The sequence below is a fragment of the Octopus bimaculoides genome, chromosome 14 (genome assembly GCF_046866305.1).
Source record: "Octopus bimaculoides isolate indiv1 chromosome 14, ASM4686630v1, whole genome shotgun sequence".
Lineage (NCBI taxonomy): Eukaryota > Metazoa > Mollusca > Cephalopoda > Octopoda > Octopodidae > Octopus > Octopus bimaculoides.
The window spans coordinates 5,898,680-5,922,222 of NC_142941.1; the positions used below are offsets into that span (position 1 = coordinate 5,898,680).

The window sequence follows — 23,543 nt, forward strand, 5'->3', positions numbered from 1 at the left end:
ATTAGCGATATGTTTTATTTGTAGTTTCTTTGGGTGGATGATTGGCTGAAACATTTTCATATATTTTCGCTTTGGCATTATCTTTAATGAAGTACCAAAAGGCAAATTTACCAGTTAAGTGTTTTCGATTGCTGAGGTTTCTTGTTGCATGCAGGTCAATGTTATCTTCATGTTCAGTTTTGGGATTTTGTGCCGGCTTCTAGAACATCGCTATTTCTATATATATATGTGTATATTTATATGTATGTATTCTGGCATGTATATGTATATGCTTATCTATAGATGTATATATAAACTCGTCTAAATCTACTTATAGTGTCACGAAATTCCACGTTATTCCACTCGGTTAATGACAGAAGGGCTAACAGAGTACCCAACATCTACTTGTGGCTACTTCATCACCTAAATTAGGGAAATATATAATTTTCTAAAGAGTTACACTCGCAATCGAATGACAGTTATAGGTTTCGGTATACACACACACACACGTACACACACATACGCGCACACAACACATACATATTTGAACATACGCACATTTACATGCATGCACATATAATTATATGTTGCATACATATTGTCATGAGAAATGTATAGATACACTTAGAAACAAACTTGTACATCCGTTTATGAATACATTGTGATGGTATAGAGGGCCCTTAATAACTAGACATGTTCGTTCTTCCTCTTGGAGGGAGAGAAAAAACATACTTATTGCAGCGTTTTTCTTTTTTCCGGATATGATTATTGAAAATTTTATAGTTAATCACAGACTTATCAGATTTAGTTACTCTTTTGGACATAGAAGTTGTGAGAAATGTCTGCTGGGAATGTAATCATTTTGTGGTGTGGATTATTGTTGATACTTTCAACCAAACAGATTTCTACGTGTATGTAATTATATTTCTTTTCTTTTCTTTCTTTCTAATTACTGTCTCCATATATGTTGATTACATGTTTTAGTGGTAATTAATGCATATCCTAATTATTTGATAATGTAGTTTTGATGTTTTATGTTTTCTCTACGGAGCCTACCTCTCTCTCTCTTTCTCTCTCTTCCCCTCTCCCTCACTCTTCTTATATATATTCACAGATGTATACGCACGTACATATATACATATTCATATAAATTAATATATGAATGTATGTATATATATATATATATATATATATATATATATATATACAAACACACACACACATACGCACGCACACATATACACATGCACACACACACACATACAAACGGACATATACGCACATACATATTGTAGCAGACATATATCTGAGTTGAAGCAAATATTTCAGTCTATAGTTTCAAATCGATAAATACTTTTCAAGGAAATTAGTAGACACAACATATGCTGAAATCCCTCTTGTATACCTGTATGAGTAAGTACGTGTGTTAATGCATATATATATATGTGTGTGTGTGTGTGTGTGTGTGTGTGTGTGTGTGTGTGTACGCCCTTTAACATCAGGTGGAAATTACTGGAAACTCGTAAACCCTATCGCAATGGAACAAGACCGTGTAAATTGTGTATGGCAGGAAGATGTATCATCCTCATGAACTCACATGAGCCAAGAAGTTACCTGAACTCCAGGACACATTTTCGGAAATTTTTACTTCAAAATTGGAAAACCTAACTACCAAGCGAAGGAAGACAACTCGCCCGACCATTATTTCTTAAAAGGAATATTTTTTTTAACTATCACCGGCGTTCTTGTGTTTAAAAAATTTTTTTGCAGAGAACGGTTATCATTTAGAAAAACTGAAGAATTGTCTAGTTCACGCTAGATATGAAACCAATGGTTTTTTTCTAAACTATTACGTTACACATACAAATATATATACATGTGCATGTGTGTGTGTGTGTTTGTGTGTATATATACTCACGCACGCAGACACAGATAGATAGATAGATGATAGACAGAGGGAGAAAGAGAGAAGGCGAGAGAGATAGGCATATATACATATACATATGAATAAATCCGTTTTTGTGAGTGTGTGTGTATGTGTGTGTATGTGTGTGGGCGTGTGTATTTATTTGTGAAGTTGTTTGTAAGACTGTCACCGTTTTCACCGCCTCACAAAAATGCGTTTTCTCTGTGCTTATGTCCCCTGACCTAGCGTTGCGATAAACGAATGCCGCTACAATAAGTACATGACTTAGAAAAAGTTTTTAAAATGACCAACAATATACTGGAGTTTGGTATACATATTTATAAACCCCGTTACAGCGGTCTACCAGTATAGCTACAATTTAGTGAAAATGTACATACATTTGTCTTTGTATATATAACATAATATAATATATATGGATATGTATACACACACTCACATATGTATATATACTAGAATGAAAAACGTGAGCGAGAAATAAACAGAGCAATAACAACATGTAACGAAAACATCTTTAAATGATTATTCCGGAGCATATTCATAATCTACTTCAATTACTGCTTCGCATTTGCTTGGCAGACGGTCAGACCGTCATTTAAAGATGTTTTTGTTAAATATTGTTATTGATTCTGTTGAAGAAAATTTGTTGAAGAAAAGCCGCAATGATTATGCACCAACCCAATAAGTATTTAATAAACCTGGAAAAATACAGAATAAGTAAGCCTAAAAGAAAAGATCTTCAAAAATTGCAACTAAGATAAAATTTGAATGGGTTGCAAATTCAATAAAATATTCAAAGCCAAGCCATTCAATACTGATCGACCATCTTTCAGTCAAGAAGTAGGTCAAAAATAAAAGAGCTTAAAGTGCTAGAACTAAATTTAAAATTCGATAAAAATAATCTGATGCTTTATCATAAATTCGCATTCATCAAATAATATATTGTTTTAAGATTTTTGAAATAGAGAATCGTGTTTGTTTATTTATTATTAAGACAATTTTATAAAGATGATCTTTATTTTCTTTTATTATATTTAACTCCATGAAAGTAAAGTAAAATAATTTTGCCAAAAATATAACCAAGAAAATATTTAATTACTGATATAGGCTTAAATTTTACTATAATCTAACATTTAGATTAATTACCTACTTCCTTTACATTTGTAAAAAAATTTTAGTGAATAAAAAATTTTAACTACTAATGTTACAAAATATTATGGCAGTTACCACTCTATTTTCATATATTAAAATAACTGAAATTTATTTGCAGTCAGGATTAGCAATAGGGTGAAAGATGATAGATCAACATTGTATGACTTGGCTTATTTGAATATTCTATTTAATTGGGAACCCATTCAAGTTCCATTTTAGCTGCAATATTTTAAGCTCTTTTCTTTTATTTTAAGGATTAGTTTTTGTTCTGTATTTTTCCAGGCTTATTAAATACTTAAGAATATTTCAATCCCTTGCTCACGTTTTTCATTCTAGTCCACTTTTTTGTTTTACAGGAGATGCTGAAAAATCAATAATTTTTGTTCTAATACGAACAGCCATATCAACAATCCAACATACCTCTATCATCAGCTGCTCCACAGATATCACTAAGTGTTGTTTGGGAACAAACATACCTTAGATATCACCACATCCACACAATCTTAGTTCTAGGAAACATTAAACACTAACATTATTAATTAAACTACAACAAAGAAACACATTTACCCTATGTACAAAAACAGTATCGGTAAATAAATTCAATAAGTAAACCTATAACTAACTCCTAAAATATCTAACTAAATAGTGACCTAACCTTTGAAGTCATACAAATGATATTCCCACCAGTTTTGCATAGTTATTAATATAAAAGTGCAATTCTATTCTCTCCAAAACAAAACAAACTTGATTATACGTGTGTGTCTGTCTGTATATATGCACACACACATACATATATGTGTATTTATGTATTATATAAAGGTATGTATTTTGTGTTGATGAGAAGAAAAAGGTGCAGCTGTCTTGTAAGAAGTTTGCTTCCCAACCATATGATTCCAGGTTTAGTTCCACCACGTGGCACATTTAGCAAGTGTCTCCTGCTATAGCCTCGGGCCAACCAATACCTTGTGAGTCGTTGTGGTCGGAAATTGATAGAAATATTATTGCGTCTGTGTTTCTTACAGACCACCGCTTGACAACCGGTGTTATTATGTTTCCGTCCCCGTAACTTAGCCATTTAGTAAATGAGACCAATAGGATGAGCATCAGGCTTACAAAAAAATACTCGTTTTGATTCTTTCTAGTGAAGTTTTTCAATGCGTTGCCCCTGCATGGATCCAATTTAGTGACTGAAATAAATAAGATACAATTTAAGAACATATAACGCCTTGTCAACTTCGTCATATCTGTTTTTGGAGGGAGCTGTTCTGAAGCAATATCGTTTCTATATAAGACCGAACATGTGGGGTTTTCATAGTTCAGGGAGACGTAATCTTGATATGTGTGATGGTAAATTTTTTCCCCCATCAACAGAGATAAATCTATTTGCTATTTTTCGGGGGAAAGATAAACCCCTTTGTGTACTGATGCATTAACACGTTTATAAACAGTTAAGGTGTTCAAAAACATTTCTATGCATATTAGGATATGTTGTATCCAAGCTTTTCTAGAAATACCCCGGTTTCTGTTCTCGCTGAAAAGTTTTCACTTGATTTTTATTTTCACTAACAAACATTTTGATTTATGGCATTTATATGGCTGAGATGGACATAAATATCATTTCTTTATATTCTACACGATGTCTAAGTTATTCCACTGATGTCTACTTAAAAATAAAGTTCTATTTTTCTTTATTAAAGCCCAATGCAATATTACCATAGGAGATTGCGTCGCAGATGATAAGAGAAATAACATTTCCTGCAACAGTACTTGTTTCAGAACACCTGGTAAGTTTAGTAGTATTATTGCTATTTAATATAACTAAATTGAATAACATGATACTGCTCTTACTCTCATATTCTGCATCCTGTCATAGTTTTACATTTCTTCGATAGAGTGCGGTTTTCTACTGTATTGTGAGTGCTATTATATGTAATTATGTGTACGTGTACATGTACACATATGCCAGAAATACTGATTCCATTCTGTAAGTTACCATCACAGTAAAGAAGACAAAGAGGACCACGATGTGTATTTTATAAGAAGACAGAGAATGACTTAGAACAAGAGAAAATATATATCAATTGATAACTATGATTAATCAATTTTAGACAGAAGACATTAGAAAATTTTTTTATCAAAGGCTACATACTTTTAAAAATATATATAACTAATAATATGAATTTTTTAAATAGAAAAATTCATTTCGAAATTTTTCAAAATACATAACTTTCGTTATAATAAACTTAGAATGTAGATGATGCTAACATTGTTAACATGTTTTTTTGTTTACAGCGTTCATGTGATAAATTTTATATTATTATACCAAATACTAAACATTATTCTTTTCTAATTTAGTTAACTTCGAAAAGTGATGGGAATATCACCTGTATCATCACACGCGGTGTCATTTATTTATAGTGAAGCTATGTCCTATAATTTGTTACTTTTCTTTACACTAAATGAGAAGATACATTGCGGAATTGTTATTCTAACGAGTTATATCGATTAATCACCCGAAGAGATACATCTGCATGGTCGGATGCTCCTGACCCATTTGTGAAGTATCCCACCCATGAGGGATCGATGCTAGATGTGTCGAAACAATTGTATTGTATTTTCGAGTTCATAAAAGTTCACAGTGGACCTCAGTTTTGAAGGTTGTGAAAGATTTATATTCCGCACAATAAAAGTTGACAAAGCTGTTAATCTGGAATAACCAATTTTAGACAAAGCTGTTAATCTGTAATAACCAGCTTTTAACAAAGCTTAAGAAAATATATACGTGTGTGTGTATTCTCCTCTATGAATGTTAAATCTTCAAATTATCCCAGTACTACTAGGCATCTCTCACCGTTTTTCTTATGAGAAAATAAAGCAAATGGAAAGAACCTCTTAAATTTTTAAGAATTTCAATAATTCAGAAATATTAGCAAAAAATGACAAACCTAAAAGTCTACAGTGATGAATGGCACCTCTCCTTTCGTTAGTTGACCAGATAAAATCATATAGCAATTCTCTGAGAGAAAAATATATGGGATGGGTTAAGTAGAAACGGAATAGACATGGGTGTAAAGCCTTCGATCATAGATCAACTCAGTTAATGCTGAGTGACGGCTAAATAACAAGAGTATTAAAAATGCGTCATTAAATGTGAGGAAGATATGTACATGAATATATTTTAAAACCTCAGAATCTGTAGTTCATAAACACTAATTATCAATTTTCTTTTATGTCATAGATAAAAAAATTTACGATAAATAATAAATTAATATTTAGGGTAGACAGAGGAGTATCGCGGAAGTAAACTGTTTGTGAACCGATTCTAAAAATTAGATTAATTTATTCCTTGCCACTGAGATTGCTAATGCTCTTTAAATTGTATAAATCATAACGCTATATTCATCTAAAGCTTTTTATATAACTTAGATATAGTTTAATATGAAGGAAATCAATATTATATATTAAGACAATAATTGAAAGAAATTTTGTAATATTGTTGATGTATTTTTTGTTTACAGAGAATTGTGTAAATTATACTGGAGTTGACTTGTTTGGAAAAGAACAAAAATACCAATGTAACTGCAAACACCTTAGTGACTGTAAGTTCCAAATCCTTAGTAAATGTGAAAATGGATGCTTACCTGGATATGAAAAGCCATATTGTCAAAAACGTAAGTTAAAAAATAGCAGGGTTGCTGAACATTACATTCTTATATATTCTGTTTAAATCACAATTTCATTAAAAGTTGGTTGTCTGATGATACTGATAAAAAGTACTATTGTTTAAAGCATGATTTTCATTCCCGACATTTTAATTGTTTGAATAATTTTAACCTAAACGTGCAAAGATATTAAGGTATTGATTAATATGAAAAACAAATAGTTTGCATTATAGATTCCTTTAATATAAGAAAGTTTCAAATATGCAGAACAGTGTTACATTAATAATCCTGTTTCCATAAAACAAAAGTTTAACTAAATCTTATAAAAGAAAAGATGTCATATTATTATTGGATACAAACAAATAACATTTAACACATTTTTAAAACACACACACGCACGCCACATCACAAACACCCATACATATATATAACACACACGCGCACGCCACATTACATATACCCATATATGCATAACACACAAAAACACATATACGCAATTTCCACCCCTACTTCCCGCTAGACTCCGATTCCGAAAACCCCCATACATCATGAAACTTCCCCATTTCTCATCTATCTAAGATTTCATTATACTGTTGCTTTTCACACCCTTTATTTTATTCCATTACTTATCTTCTCCTCCTCCTCTTCACTCAATCTCTTGTAGTCCCTTCACTCCCTCCCCCCAAACTGCTAGGGTGTGCAGGCTGCTACTTCTAGGTTATATATCTTTGCTATCGCTATTGCGTAATACACCACAGACAAAATGGTTAGTTACTTCAATATAATATACCATGCAAGTATATTAAGAGCGGTTAGGAAGTAATGGTGAAAAAGAACATGACTGGGACTAAAACAATTAAACAGATCAATCGAATTTTAGGTCAACAATAGAGGTAGTAAATTAGATTATCCCTAGGTTAGGAGTTATTATAGAGGCTATTTAATGTCCTTGAAATATTTAAATGTGCCATTAGCCTTATGTATACAGGAAAGACGATGGTTTAGTTTAGTAGTTATTAGATTTTCACTATTTGATCTCTTCAAAATTTCAGACAGCTCCATGCAGCAAAGCCTGCACCCGTATCTGCTGTTACCAGTACCCTCATTTAAATTAATATTATTAATAACCATACTTTTTTCTAGGTGATTCATTGTTAATCATGGGTGATTTATTGAGGCCAATATTTCTGCCAGATTAGTAGAAGTCTGGGTGATAACAACATCGAGATTTCTCTTACTTAAATGGCCACATTACTATCACCATCTGCAAACCTACTAGACTGGTCATTACTAATATATGACCCAGTGGCAGCAGGGTTTTCATATATTATTTCTTATTTATATCCTGCGTTAGAAAGAGCCGGATTGTAAAAATGAAAGTATGAATTGAAAATGTCTTCATTCGCCGAAAGTTGCGTAATTCTGCGTGGAATACTTTTAGCTAGAGAATTAATAACGGAGATGGGACTGATTGGAGAATCTGCTAATATATTTAGTGATTTCATCTGGTTTTCTGTAGGGATAGTATAATCTGGATTTTAGGTTCAACGAGACGTCTACGCAGTTAACTGTTTTAATACCTAGTTCGAAAGTTAAGTCAAGGTTAAGGTTACGGTAGAATTTCCTAATTCTTAGTGAACTGACAATCATCCATCCTCTTTTATTTTCATTTCATTATATATGTAGTGGTCTACGTAGCTAAATAATTGAATGATCTCCCTTGCAAGAACGGTTATTTAGTAAACTCCCTATTCTAAGTTTCTCGAAGCGTCCGTGCCGTGAGACGTGATTCTTAATTATTCAAGAAGCTTAACGTTTCTCTTGCAAGTTTCTAGAATGTCTAACGATCCATTAATAAAAACAGCTTGCTAACCCTGCCCTTTGCTTCTTAGTTGATTAGACTTAGAACCATTCATGTCATTGTTATGTCCGTCTATTTCTCTACGCCACATGACTTAGAACCACCACTTAGCTGTTATTTCTACATTTTCTATCTCTGAACTTTCTTGCATAGATAACTTCATTCAACTAGATTCTACATTTTGATTCTATGTATCATCATCGACCAGTAAACAGAATATATTTTTATGTGGTAAATATATGTCTTGAATTTAGTCTTCATCTCTTTATGAACTATTGTAATGACATACACGCAGCCACATGAACACCTTGTACTGACTATATATTTCCACTACATGTGTGTGTGTGCGCGCGCGTGTGTGTGTATGTGTATGTGTGTGTGTACGTGTGTGTGTGTATGTGTGGGCGTGTGTGTGTGTATGTGTTGGTTAAGTAAATTTTTACAGTTATTTTAGAAACGGTCGTGAGAGTATTACTAATAATAATATCTAGGGGTAATCTGGTTTATTTTCCGCTATGAAATTAAAGATCTGAATAAGAATTTCTCATGTTTTTATAAACTTATTACACGTTTACTTTTTCCTTTTATATATTTATATATATATTCTTTTTACACTTTTGCTTTTTAAGTCGTTTTCTTTTTATAAAATGTTATTCCATTGCCTTCCGCTATTTTCGAACATCCCATAGTGATTTATAGGAAACAAAGATCTTGAATCTATGGTCCCTGCTTGTTTCTAGATGTTTGCTCAGCGGAACTTACGTAATTCATTTTATCTGATGTGTTGAATGTGGATGCTTGCATGTTAGCAAAAATAATTGTCGGTTTCGTCATTGTTAGATCTCATTACTGTTTCTAAAGTAACTGGAAATATTTTCTTAGATAAATAACTCAGAACACACACATACACACACACACACACACACACACACACACACACACACACACACACACACTCTTTCACTTTATCTCTGTCTCCCACGCGCATGTTTAAAAATACACACACATAAGTGCACACTCACGCACGCATGCACTCACACACGCACGCACTCGCACATCTAGTTTACATAAATATATTTAATCAGAGTATTATTATATCTCACAATTTCACGACATAGGTGTTTAGTTATAACGTATTAATGAGTGCATATTTGTACTTTACTTCATATTGTATTTACATTGAATTATGCATGTCCATTCTAGTAAATGTTCCAGTACTTAGATAGGTGCATCTTTATTAAATAAAAGGAAGTTTTTACAATATTATTAAACTATTAGGGAAAAATACACAGATTCTTAACCTTAATATATGTTATAATTTAAATGTAAATATAACTTTTGTTAGCTAAAATGTACCAAAACTTATCTGAATACTTGCTTGAGTTTGTCAGTATTTGCTATTATTAATCGAGTTGTTAGTTTAATAATTTTAAATTATTTTTGTATATTATATGCAGGTATGTACCATAACTTCATAAAGAAAGACACAAATCAGAGTTATCATCAACTATTTATATCTAAAAACAAAGAGGCAGTGATGTCCCCAATAGAACTAAAATTTAGAAACAAATACAGAATTAATACAATAAAAATTTGTAGCAATCTTTCTGGTAAGAAACATTTCAAATTGTATTTCATATTTGTATTTCTCGTAACTGATGTTAAATTAAGATTTATTGTCGTTGTGCAAATGATTGTAGTGCTTATATTTCTAATGATACTGAAATTGAAATTAATTTGTTTTTAATATACAATTTTTATGTATTATTAATGTTATGAAAATATTTTCATTTATTCGGAAAATACTAAGATATTGGTTCAAGTTCAGTAAGTATGCTTATTAACGTATATTAGAACATTTGTAATGATCATTCCAAATTAATAAATCTCTGAAAATATTGGCAACGTGTAATATATGCAGACTATTAAAACTTAGGTCAAACCAAACTGAAATTAATTAGTGCAAGATGTGAAATGAGTGATAAGTGATCACAAAAATCTGCGAAATAATGTGAATATTCCTTTTCCTATCGGCACAAAGCTTCCAATTTTGGGGAATTGAGGCTAGTCGATTACATCAATCTGATTGTTCGAATGGTACTTTTTTATTGGTTCCAAAAGAAAGAAAGGCAAAGACGTTCTTCAGAGGATTTGAGCTGAGAACGTCAAGAGCTCGAAGAAATACCAAAAAGCATTTTGTCCGTCATGCTAATGATTCTGCCAAATCGATGCCTTAAATAACGTTGATAATGAGAGTACTACCGCGTCAATGAATCCCTATATTTATCATTCCATCTGCCACTCTTTCTCTCTCTTTCTGTCTGTCTGTCTCACTCACTGTATCTTTCTGTCTCGCTTTCCCCCTGTCTCGCTTTCCCCCTGTCCCTCTTTCTGTCTCTAACACGCATGCACACATACATAGAGCCCCTCTCTGTTTAATATATTTATCAATTTCACTGATATTACTTGATTTCGTTGCATAAATTCGATGGTATCAAACAGTTTTCTCTAAGTAGACATAAAGCAGCAAAACTTGGTTATTAAACGATTCCTCAAGTGCATAATGATATAAGAAAAGTGTAGTTATGGATAAGGCTTAAAAGGTGCATAGCATATTACATATATATAAACAAATAGTAAATGAGTATATGCATATATACGTACAGGTATGTGCATACCGACATCCACCTGTATATATAGGTGCATATCTGGGTACAGGACATTGCAAACAAAACGTAGACGAGAAAACACACAAGCCACATAGAGAACATTCTACTTCATCAGCTACCCACGTTTTAACACCGGCGTTTCGACGAGCTTGGGCAGGACGCATCGTTAAAACAGCTCATCCCATGGACCGCAGATTAAATTTGTATACGCAAATTAAATCTTGCCATGGAGGAATGTAGTGGCGGACAAAAAACAAGACAGGAAAACAAACAGAAAAGGCTTTACGGCCAGACGAGAAAAATTATGTGTGTATGAACGCGGTGAATATACCGAGAAAGAATATAGTGAGAAAGGAGGAATATAAATGTAATATAATATAATATAATATAATATAACATAATATAATATAATATAATAAGAATTTAGAGCTTATAAACGAATCCATGAAAATGATAAAATAAAAATACGATTAAAACATTTAAGTGATCAAGTGCCCAGAAGAAAATTGGTACCATTCAGCACGGGTATAATACAAATATAACAGGTATATTAGAGCAATCAAATATAGCTAAATATAAACGAAACTATGGGGAGAGGTCAGGAGATAAGGCAAAATATTGCATTGTACATAAATTAATAAACCCAACAATAACACTCTTTTACTCTTTTACTCTTTTACTTGTTTCAGTCATTTGACTGCGGCCATGCTGGAGCACCGCCTTTAGTCGAGCAAATCGACCCCAGGACTTATTCTTTGTAAGCCTAGTACTTATTCTAACGGTCTCTTTTGCTGAACTGCTAAGTTTCGGAGACATAAACACACTAGCATCGGTTGTCAAGCGATGTTGGGGGGACAAACACAAACACACAAACGCACACACATATATATACATATATGTATATATATATACGACGGACTTCTTTCAGTTTCCGTCTACCAAATCTGCAAGGTAGCTATATAAACCGTGGTTTATATATATTTTATTTATTATAATAATATGAGAAAATAGATTGGTAATTGTTAAATTAATATTTATTAATTAAAAAATTGACAAACATCCCTTACAGCTGTTTCAATTCAAGCTCTCAGAAAATTAATTAAGTAAAGTAAAAATTTATTTGAAAGTCGAATCTCTAGATAAAGGTATACAAAGTAGGTGTTCAATTTCCTCATGTTGAGTAAATGGCTGCAAACCGTTAACTGATAAAAAAATTATACATCAAGAACATAGCATATAAATGGTAGAGCCCTTAGAAGGGAAGTAAAGCTGTGTATAATGGAATTGTAAATCAATATATTTATCTGGAGTGTTAAGTATAATAAAGCTCAAGTAGATACAATTGGTAAAAATGTCATATTGTGCTATTAAATCAATATAAACTTAGTATGTAGAGTTTAATTCAAGTGTGTATAGTTACTAGTGTATAGTGAAGGTGGAAGATACTCAGGCAATAAATTACTTATTAAAAATATCGAAATAGTTAAAAGTCCTATGAGAATATTCACTCAATTTTGGTGGTACATAAAAATTATGTATATAATAATTTTCAAATTTTTTATCTATTTACATGAATATTAACATTCGCTGGTTCATAATTTGTGTATGCCCCTAGTTTAGTTTGTTCCTAGTTCTCTCTTCAGCTTTTCTCCTCTAAATTGAATTAATTGTACTAGATGAACCAAACCTTTAGCTATTACCTAACTTACTGTAAATAACAATTATTTAGTTCTACTTGTTTTCGCTTTTGTATGTCCCTAAATTAAATTATTCCTAGATTTTTCTTTAGCCATTCACCTCTATATGAATACCTACTTCCGGTTTTGAAAGCTTTATATTTAACCATTTATAGTTCTTTACTGATTAAGAATTTCTATTTTCATGTATATTTTTCTCTTTTTAGATTCATTAATGAACGTCACGCAACCAACTGGATTGAAATGCGAAATAAAGAACACTACTAATACTAAGACTACAATTTGCACTGGTGACGTACATACTGATACGTTGAATATCAATGGAACGGCTGGAATTAATTTTATTAAGTTAATTGGTATGTTGAAACATCACTTTAAAAGCAATTTGCAGATGTTTATTCATTTTTTTTTGGTATTTTTTATCATGTTCAATCATTAATATCATGACTTTTGTCAAACAAGAATTTATCACAGAACTCTTCATTAAAACAATTTTTTATGGAAACAACTTTTTTAAGAAAAAATCTTTTCACAAGACAAATTATTACTGAAAAGATACTTTTTTTCAGCTAAACGATTTGACTTTGAATTAATTCATAAAAAGTATTTTGTAATATACTTCGATTTTGTATTTGGTTTGCAAGATTCTTGATGCGAGTTCATGTGTTGAGACAAAATCTTGTTTCTTAGGTAGATTATTACACCAATAAACACACGCGCCGGTTCAATATAACTTCTTCATTGTTAGTTAATCGGGTAAATATTGGTTGATTATGATTGAAAATTAACCAATAAAACGTGATCACCACGCAAACGGCCACGACCCCTCACACTTTCATTCGCAACTTAGGTATATATTGTCAGGCACACAACAGACTCGGCTATAACATTCTGCTGTCGGATAGTGCGTGCTTAACAGATACCGCGGGCATCTTTCAGTTTCTGTCTACTAAATCCACATACAAGGTTTGGTTGTCCGGGTTTATAATGGAAGTTACTTGCCCAAGATACCATACTGTAGCACTGAACTTAGAAAAATCTGATTGTGGAACAAATTTTCTATCACTAGGCTACACCTTCACCTATATCATTTTCTCCACAAAACAAATTTTAAGTATAATAACTTGTATTAGAAATTGTGTTACAGACTGCAACATATATATGTATATATACACAAATATATGTATATGATTTTATATACATGTATTTGTATACCGACAAATGGACAGACAGACACACACACACAGAGGCACACACACACACACACACACACACACACACACACACACACACAAACACACACAAACATGCACGCACGCACAGATGCACGATCTTAACAAACCTTAATAGCATAGTAGGCTCCCGGGCAAGTCATTGAATTAAGCTCTTTAATATTTAGATACTAACAGGAAGACACAGCGAATTTACATCATAATTAGGCCCCTAATACCAGAGGCCCCAACATAACTTCCCCGTGTACCCATACCTTAGAACTGCAATGTTAGCATACTGTTGATTTCTTTTTGATAGAAACAGTTCAATTTTCCCTTCTCGGCTAAGAAACAGAAAACTTGTTTTAAACTTTTCACAACTGTAGCTTATGTAGATTCTACATGTACAGGAATCACATAATTTTTTATTTCTTATATGTGCATGAATTTCTACAAATTTAAGATTGTAAAAGTTAAATATAGAAAATAGCACTATTGTCGATGAATTACTTGATATGTGAGACTTTGGAAGTTTGAGATTTATATTCAATAACTGTTTTGTTTTAATGCTCATTTACAAAGAAACTGTTTCGATGTTATCAATTTAGGATGCCCACCACAATTGTATGGTAAAAACTGTACCAAGAAATGTCATTGTTCTGGAAATAAATCATGTCACCAAATTACTGGAGAGTGTAAAGATGGCTGCGAAGATGGATGGTATGGAGGGAAGTGTGAGAAGCAAACATATGGTGAGTACATATTTGTTCAGAGTATGAGGATACTTAGATACTTAGATAACTTTCAGCCAGAGGTTACCAGTGCCATGACTAACTTAGTTGAAGCAGTTGAGAAGACATTTAATTATGTTTAATGTTACAGTCATACTTTCGGAATCGTAGCCCATGCGAATAAATCTTCTCAATACGGTTCATTTCTTTGGTATTCAGATCTGAAACCAGCTATTAATATTTACTGCATGGCACATAACGTGAATAGATATGTATTTCATAGCATATAGAAACTTCGGAACAGTAAGCACTTAGGATTCTTTTGTTGGTGTTATATGTCCTTGATAAAATGATTTAACAAAGATACAATTAAACTCAGCATACTGAAATAGGACATGGTAAAATTGATGTCTGTTTTATTAACCGAAACTGTTTAGTTCTTTCAATTTATGAGACTTGGAGAATCTGTGAATGCAAGTGGTATTGGGGTTCACGCTTTACATATGTGTGTGTGTGTGTGTGTGTGTGTGTGTGTGTGTCAAGGCGTAGCGAAGGAAGAACCGTCATATCCGATGGAACTTGGAAAAGTAAGATAAATATTATTCATGGTATAAATGACGGAGACAGAGAAGTATTTAGTTATGTCGTTTTTTATTCCAAGTCCATTTCCACCCCTCAACCGAACTACTCTTGAATGTTCACCCTTCCAGTGAGTATCGATATTATACTTACCAGTAATATATACTAAAATCTATGCAATAAATTATTTAATTTTTGCTAATGAATGAGAGATGTATTGTTCTCGTATTTACAGAATATATTCCATTTCATATTCCTATATGTCAGTCATTCTAGTTTTCAGATTCCTTAGTATATTGTTATATAGTAATGTTATTGTTGTTCTCATACGTCTAATTGAGTGGGATTAGTATAGGATTGTATTAAGATATTAGTGTTGTATCAAAAGGTTTCGTGAATGAGTTATTTTTACGACAGGAAATTGTATTATATAATTTTATATTCATCAATTTTCCCAAGATAATATTCTACGATATCAAATTAGAAAATTATCTAGCATGTAGTATAAAATAAGTTAGCTCTTAAACTTCAGCTTTATGTAGATTTGAAGAAAATTATATAACTTAAATAAGTTTCGGCCAGTATAGGCCCAGGTCATATCTAACTTAATAGCACCACCTGGAGAAGTCTTTTAGATCGTGATTAACACCCGACTCATATATGTGACATCATGGCCCACTCTAGCAAAGAGTTTTTAAAATTTATTTTTGGAGACATATCCAGGTGTAGGGGGTTGGTCTGGGACTTTTGGAAAAAATTGTCCAGAGAACTAGAATTTTATGGGATCTGTTTCCGTTTTGATGTATTTTGAAATAATATTAAAATGAGCTGAACCGGTTGAGGTAAAGTAGTTGTGTCGTAATGTTGTTATGTGTCCTGAGTTCGATTTTTGTAGTCGGCGGAGAGCACAGAGGTCAAGTCTTGCGTGGATTTTAAAATGGATGCTAACATTATTCGTGCAATATTGATGGAATATTTTCCACATCAGATATATGATGTAGCGCTCACAGTGGCGTTGGAGAGAGAAGAGAATGAGGTTTTTAGTCGACCCCAGGAGTTGATGCTTGTCATGCCGTCTATCTTTCTTATTATTGACCTCTGGAGTGCTTCCACTTTCATAATGCTTTGCTTCGTGTGGGGTGACCACAGTGGGCAACATTATTCAAGGTGGATCGGTCAAAAGTAGAGAAGGAGAAGGATGAAAGTGTGAGCATCTCTAGACCAGACGACTCTCAGAATTCAAGAGCACATCTTGCGGGCCAAGTCAACCTTACTGTTTACATGGGAACTCCAGCTTAGATTGTTATGAACTTTCTCGATATTCTTGCCTGATCTTTTATGAATATTTAGTTTATAAGTGTTAAGTTTTTGTCTTATAACTGCCATCTCCCATCTGGTACTTTGGGATGATACAAACTTTGTATATTTTAAGTATATACTACATTTTTTATAGTTATGTACAGAAAAGTGGAGCTATAGAAATATGCCACTTATTCAGAAAATAACGGTTTCAAAATATATTGAACTAAAAATTGTATACTAATCATTAATTTAGGCTTCTATCTTTTTCAGTTAATATTGCTCAAGGTAAACAAACAAATCAATCAAGTACTTATGGAACGAAAGGAACACGTGTCTTCCATAATGGAACATGTGTGGACATGAAGGTAGGGATGACATCCGCCAAGGCGGTTGACGGTAATTTTGACCCTGGAGTCGTACATAAATCATGTGCAAATACTAACAAGGAAAAGGATCCATTTTGGCAAGTGACATTTGATAAGTCATACATGATATCTCAGCTGAGAATATACAATCGAATGCGAAACCGTAAGTATTGTTATAAATGATATTCCCGTTATTGCTGTTACTTAGTCTCACTTAGGCCTGGTTAAGCAGGACGATGACCAAGGGAGTTCCAGCTGTGGCCATCCTATCTTTTTTAAGACAGTGATGCGTAGTTTGACGGGAAGGTCGGTGTTGCTACTTTTAACAATTCCAGCGGCAAGTTAGAAGCCCTGTCGGTTCAAATTACGTTTGTTCATTTGAGTTCAAATAGTGTGTAAAATTATTATACAGTTAATTAAAAGAACATTATAATAGTTGGTGAAATTTGAACTGTTTTCTCACCACCACTGATTCCTTGAGAATGGAAATAATTTTTGTTTACATTTTATTTTGAACTTCAGAAGAGACAAAGCCTATGATCGGAAGAAACTTGTATTGACTTCATAATATTGTGGATATGAACTCAGGAGATGATATCCATCTAACCAAAATTCCATTTTATCTTTAACACTTGTAATTGCTAGTGCATTACTAGACTTTAGATCGTTGTGGATTTGAATGAATGTCGTGTCTGTTTTTATGACTGAATTGTTATTAAATGATGAATTGTTTTCTTCTTATTAAAATCACATCGTTTTTAATACAGTGTTATAGCAGAAACAGTTGACTTTAATGCATTGATATATAAAAACATATATGCTGACTGGTGGCAAAAGCGTAAAAAGGGAGACAATCTGAAAAAAGGAGAATCTCCCCTGTATTTGAAAACTATAGAAATACTTTCTTTTAAATCATTTAATTTAATTTTCCCACAATTTGTTTTTCATGCTTTACTCTAAGTTGAAAAAGTCACAAAAGACTGATACCAGAACTAAGACATTCTTCATGATAAAATTATTTTAGCATTCTCTACCTTGTCTTATTTTCCTTATACATATCAGCTCGTGCATTCCTTTTCAACCATCTACATGAATGTGTGTGTGTGTGTGCGTGTGTGTGTGTATGTGTGTATGTGTGTGTGTGTGTGTGCGTGCGTGGGTGTGTGTGTGTGTGCGTGTGTGTGTGTGCGTGTGTGTATGTCTTTATGTATATATGCTGAGACCCCCACCTCTGGTCATGACTGACCATGGGATTGCGCCTAGAAAGTTACCCTCCCAGGCGGTAGAGTTTATGTTGTTTTTTTTATTCTTTTCTTTTACTGTGTTAATCGTGGTAGTGGTGTTGGTGCAGTTAGTGGTATTGGTACTGTTATTTGTGCTGTTCAGATGGGGAAATCCTCCGAGGTATTGACCGTCAGAACAGCCACTACCACTCCCCCCGACCAACGAAGCCATCCTGTCTTTCGTTAGACGAATAACATAAAAGTATTTTATAAGGACCAAAATGTCCAAACTTCTCAAAAATGCAGCACGTACCAGATGTCGAAAATAATAGTAGTGATGACGATAGTAACGAACGATAATATAGTATTTTACAGCAGATAATAGAGTAAGTGGGAGGAAGTGGAGTAGAGAAGAAAACAGTTTAGTGATGCAGTGCTACTTAGAAAGTGAACCTAAAAGAAGGGTCTACAAAAATGAGTGTTAACACTTTAGGTAGAGAAGGCTAAGTTTAAAGTAACTTATCAAGCTAATACTATTAGGCGAAAAAAGTGGATGACAGAATTGGAGGCGGAAGAGATCACAAGAGAACTGGAAATGAAAGACCAGGCAGTGGGAAAGACAAACAACATAAGAGATAGAGCTCAAGCCAAAAAAGAATCTAAAAGAATAAATAATAATAGCGCTACCAATAAGGAAGGGACAACTGGCACCAACGACATAAGTGATTTGAGTGAAGAAGATTTTAGATGAGTTGCAGGAAGTAATGAGTAAAGAAGTAAGAAGAAGATTGCCAGCATTAAAAGGCACCAACAGAAGGAAGCTACAAGAAATGACTTGGAAAGTATATTCTGTTATCAGTAGGATAGATACTAAAAATATAGAAGACACTAACTTATTGATCTACGCAGGAGGGGTAGCAGTCACCAGAAGATTAGATATCTCATAGAGAAATATTAAAAAAGAGCAAATGTGGGAAAGGAGACTACAAAATAAAGTGAAGACTTTAAGACAAGATCTGAGTAGAATAGAAGCCTGGAAACTGAACGAGTTAGGAAACACAAGATGCAAATCTTCCCTCGAGAAAAGGTACTTAGTCAAAGAGAAAGGATCTGGGACAGTAATAGAACAGCGTATCATAGCAGCAGCAAGTAGTCTCTCCAGATATCAGAAAAGAACAGAATAGATTATTTGAGACAGAGCAGAGGAGATTTTATAAACAAATAAATAGTGGAGAACAAAGTACTAAAGATGAGAAACCTAATTTAGAAGAAGCTAGTACATTCTGGAGAAATATATGAGTTAAACCAGTCAATCGTAATGGAGATGCAATATGGTTAAAGAAAGTGAGGGAAAAAGTACGGAGTGAGAAGCAGCCAGATTTTAGATTAACTAGTGAAGTAATGAGTAAAGTGTTAAGAAAAATGCCGAATTGGAAGGGCCCAGAGCCAGATTTAGTTCAAGGATACTGGCTAAAGAAATTCAGTAGTTTACATGGTAGGCTGAAGGAACAACTTCAGGATTGCCTTAATAGAGGAATGATACCAGATTGGATGACTAAAGTGAAGACAGTACTCATTATGAAGAATAAGAGCAAGGGTAATACGGTTAGCAACTATAGACTAATCACTTGCTTACCGTTAGTGTGGAAGCTGTTAACAGGAATGCTTTCAGAAAGCATTTACGAGCACCTTGACAACCAAAATTTACTGCAAGAACATAAAGATTACATAATGAAGGCTAGAGGAACATATGATCTATTATATATAGACAAAGTTGTTCTAAATGAAGTAAAAGCTGGAAAGAAAAATCTAACAATTGTATGGATAGATTATAGGAAAGCCTATGACATGATCCCACACTCATGGATAAGTGAATGTTTGAGTATATTCAGTTTAGCAGATACCATAAGAGAATTAATTAACTTTAGCATGAAGAAACGGAAAGTAGATTTTTACTCAGGTGACACACTCTTAAGGAATGTTAATATCAAAAGAAGAATTTTCTAGGCAGACTCGTTGCCCCTTTTAATATTTGTCGTATGTTTGATGCCCCTCAGTTTAGTATTAAGGAAGGCAAAGGCTGCGTATCAGTTCCGAAATAACAAGGGAAAAATTATTCATTTGCTCTACATGGATGATCTGAAGTTTTTTAGTAATAATGATAAAGAGATAGATTCCCCAATACAAACTGTAAGACCCTTCAGCAAAGCTATAGGTATGGAATTTGGCATGGATGAATGTTCAGTATAAGTCATGAGAATTGGACAGGTAGTCAACAGAGAAGGCATCTAATTACTAGATGGCCAGATACTAAAATCATTGAAAGGAAGAGGGAGTTATAAGTATTTAGAAGTATTGGAATGTGACAGAGTACTAACTGCAGAAATGAAAACGAAAATTGAAAAGGAGTACATAAGAAGCATGAGGAATCTAATGAAGTCAAAGCTAAATGGTCCGAATCTACTGGAGGCTGTAAATACTTGGGCAGTATCATTACATACTCAGCAGCTTTTGTAGATTGGACAAAAGTTGAATTAGCAAAGCTAGACAGAAGATATAGGAAGGAATTCAATATGAATAGAGGACTCCATCCAAGTGCAGGAATAGCGAGATTATACCTACATAGAGAGAAAGTTGAAATAGGGTTAATTTCAGCAGAAGACTGCGTAGAGTTAGCTAGAGTAAATACAGACAACGTAAGAGAATTAATTAACTTTGGTATGAAGAAATGGAAAGTAGATTTCTACTCATGTGACACACTCTTAGGGAAAGTTAAAATCAAAAGAGGAATTTTCCAGAGTGACTCGTTGTCCCCTTTAATATTTGTCTTATGTTTGATTCCCCTCACTTTAGTATTAAGGAAGGCAACAGCAGGGTATCATTTCCGAAATAGTAAGGGGAAAAATTATTCATTTGCTCTACATGGCTGATCTGAAGCTTTTTAATAAGAATGAATAAGAGATAGATTCCTTAGTACAGACTGTAAACTTCTTTCATTTCACCGAAAGTCTCTTTTCGTGTACGACCTTATGAAGTATAAGAACCTGATCATTAATCTACATTCAACTGCTTCCATTATAACACCTTAGTTCACTTCAGCAGCCGTAAAAGACAAATGAACACGATCGGGAATCGGCAATATGCAATGTGACAAGTAGAGACATGCAGGGTTATACCTGTCCAAGTTCCGTTTCTTGCAACAAACGGAAGTGAGTCTGGGGAAAACTTTAATGAACATCCCTTGTATGTATTAGCACAATGAATGTCCTAAATTATTGATTTTCTCCATTGATTGTGTTATCGATGTAAAGGCGTGTAGCTTAGTGGGTAGGGTATTCAGCTCAAGATCGTAAGGTTGTGAGCTCAATTCCCGGCGACGCATTGTGTCCTTGGGCAAAACACTTTATTTCACGTTGCTCCAGTCCACTCAGCTAGCAAAAAATGAGTTTTACTTGTATTTTAAAGGGTCAGCCTTGACACGCTCTATGTTACACTGAAACTCACGTTAAGGACACACGTGTTTGTGGAGTACTCAACCGCTTGCAGGTTAACTTCACGAGCAGGCTGTTCTGTTGATCAGATCAACCGGAAACCTCGTCGTTATAACCGACGGAGTGCCCGTACATATTCTGTTGCCGATTATTTAATAAGACAAATTATAAATATAAAGGTAAATCCGTCGCTTGGTAATCTTTCGTTTGAAATTATTCTCAATATAACTAACATCTGATTCCAATTTTACTCTTATATTTTGGTTCTAGGTGACAGGCTGAAAGGATTTAAAGTTTATGTTGGATCATCAATTTGTTTTGAAAATGGGAGTTCTGAATACAAAAAAGATGTAATTCATATTAAATGTGCAGAACCACTCAATTCAAGTTATGTCAAAATATCGTTATTAGATGGACAGAATAAGAGAATGCTTACTCTATGTGAAGTGGAAGTATTACGTAAGTTATGTTTATTTGTTATTTCACTTGGTAAATATTGATTTATAAGAATGTTACAGAGCTATCGATTTTGAGATAAAGTACAACTGATGATCTTGACTACCATACTGAACTGATGACTATTTTATTGATCCCAGAAGTATAAAAGGTAAAATGTATAGAGTGGGATTTGAAATCAGAACCTGAATAAACCAACTAATTGCAATTAAATAATGTTTTTCCAACCTTTTTGTCAACCCCCAACCCGACGTAGCATGTTTAAATAGTAAAGCTTTCTGTAGTTAAATGCAGCATCGTCAAGTAATATGGTAATTTAGTGAACTCATTAATATTTTGGAGTTGTTTCCCAAAACTTATCGCTGTGAGAACGGTCATTTAATAAGAATATAAGGTACCGAGCATATACATACAAATATAACATAGATGAGGCAACTGATCCGGTATCTCATACTGGAGAATTTCTAGTAGGTAATCCATATTCAGGTGTCCTTCAGTCGTTATTGTCACTATGGTTTCTTACATATAATGGAACACGTGGCATGAACTTCAACATTTATAGCCAATTGTTCTTATTTCAGTTTTACATTAGCACAGAAATACAAACTTACGAAAGGTAAAGATCGACTCCGGCGGAATTTGAAATCAGAATGTAAAGACGGACTACATACCACAAAGCATTTTTTCCGCCATGAAAGCAGATGTAGATTTATAGTCCTCATCTTATATAATTATATATGTAATATTTGATCTATCACTGACATCAAGAGATCCACAAATTATCATTAAATTTAAACCATAATAATTCTATGAAATATTACAACTAAATATTAGATGCTAACGTTAGTGAAATATATACAGTAACCGTGATATTTTCTTTTTTTAATCAATTTTGTTATTGCAGAATGTGTTCGTGGATTCTATGGAAATATGTGTATGGAACGTTGTAAACGCTGTGTAGAGTCTAAATGTGATCAAGTTACGGGACGCTGTGAAAAAGGTTGCAAAATCGGATATTACTGGTCCAATAGTTTCAATAATTGCACAGGTTAGATAAACTTTTAATCTCCTACTCAATGATAACACCGAGAGATTCCATTGCAAACCTTTCTTATATCAGGTTCTACAAATATCCATATCCACAACAACTTCACAATTTTACCATTACCAACCTTATATGCTTTGGTGTGAGCATTATTTGAAATTCTAAACATTATTTGAAAATTTTAACCGTATATTTC

General features: G+C 33.3%; 1 protein-coding gene across 3 annotated transcripts in view; it reads left to right on the forward strand.

Moving 5' to 3' along the window:
* Positions 1–751: 751 nt before the first annotated feature.
* LOC106876629 (uncharacterized) overlaps positions 752–23,543 on the forward strand; it is a 72,016-nt gene continuing 49,224 nt past the window's right edge. For all 3 annotated transcript variants that reach the window (XM_089363160.1, XM_089363161.1, XM_089363162.1), the window contains exons 1-9: positions 752–890; positions 4,753–4,839; positions 6,574–6,726; positions 10,036–10,188; positions 13,151–13,300; positions 14,764–14,907; positions 17,038–17,295; positions 22,117–22,305; positions 23,207–23,350. In XM_089363160.1, coding sequence (XP_089219286.1) covers positions 818–890; positions 4,753–4,839; positions 6,574–6,726; positions 10,036–10,188; positions 13,151–13,300; positions 14,764–14,907; positions 17,038–17,295; positions 22,117–22,305; positions 23,207–23,350 — 1,351 coding nt within the window. In that variant the 5' untranslated portion in view covers positions 752–817. The remainder of the gene's footprint in view (positions 891–4,752; positions 4,840–6,573; positions 6,727–10,035; positions 10,189–13,150; positions 13,301–14,763; positions 14,908–17,037; positions 17,296–22,116; positions 22,306–23,206; positions 23,351–23,543) is intronic.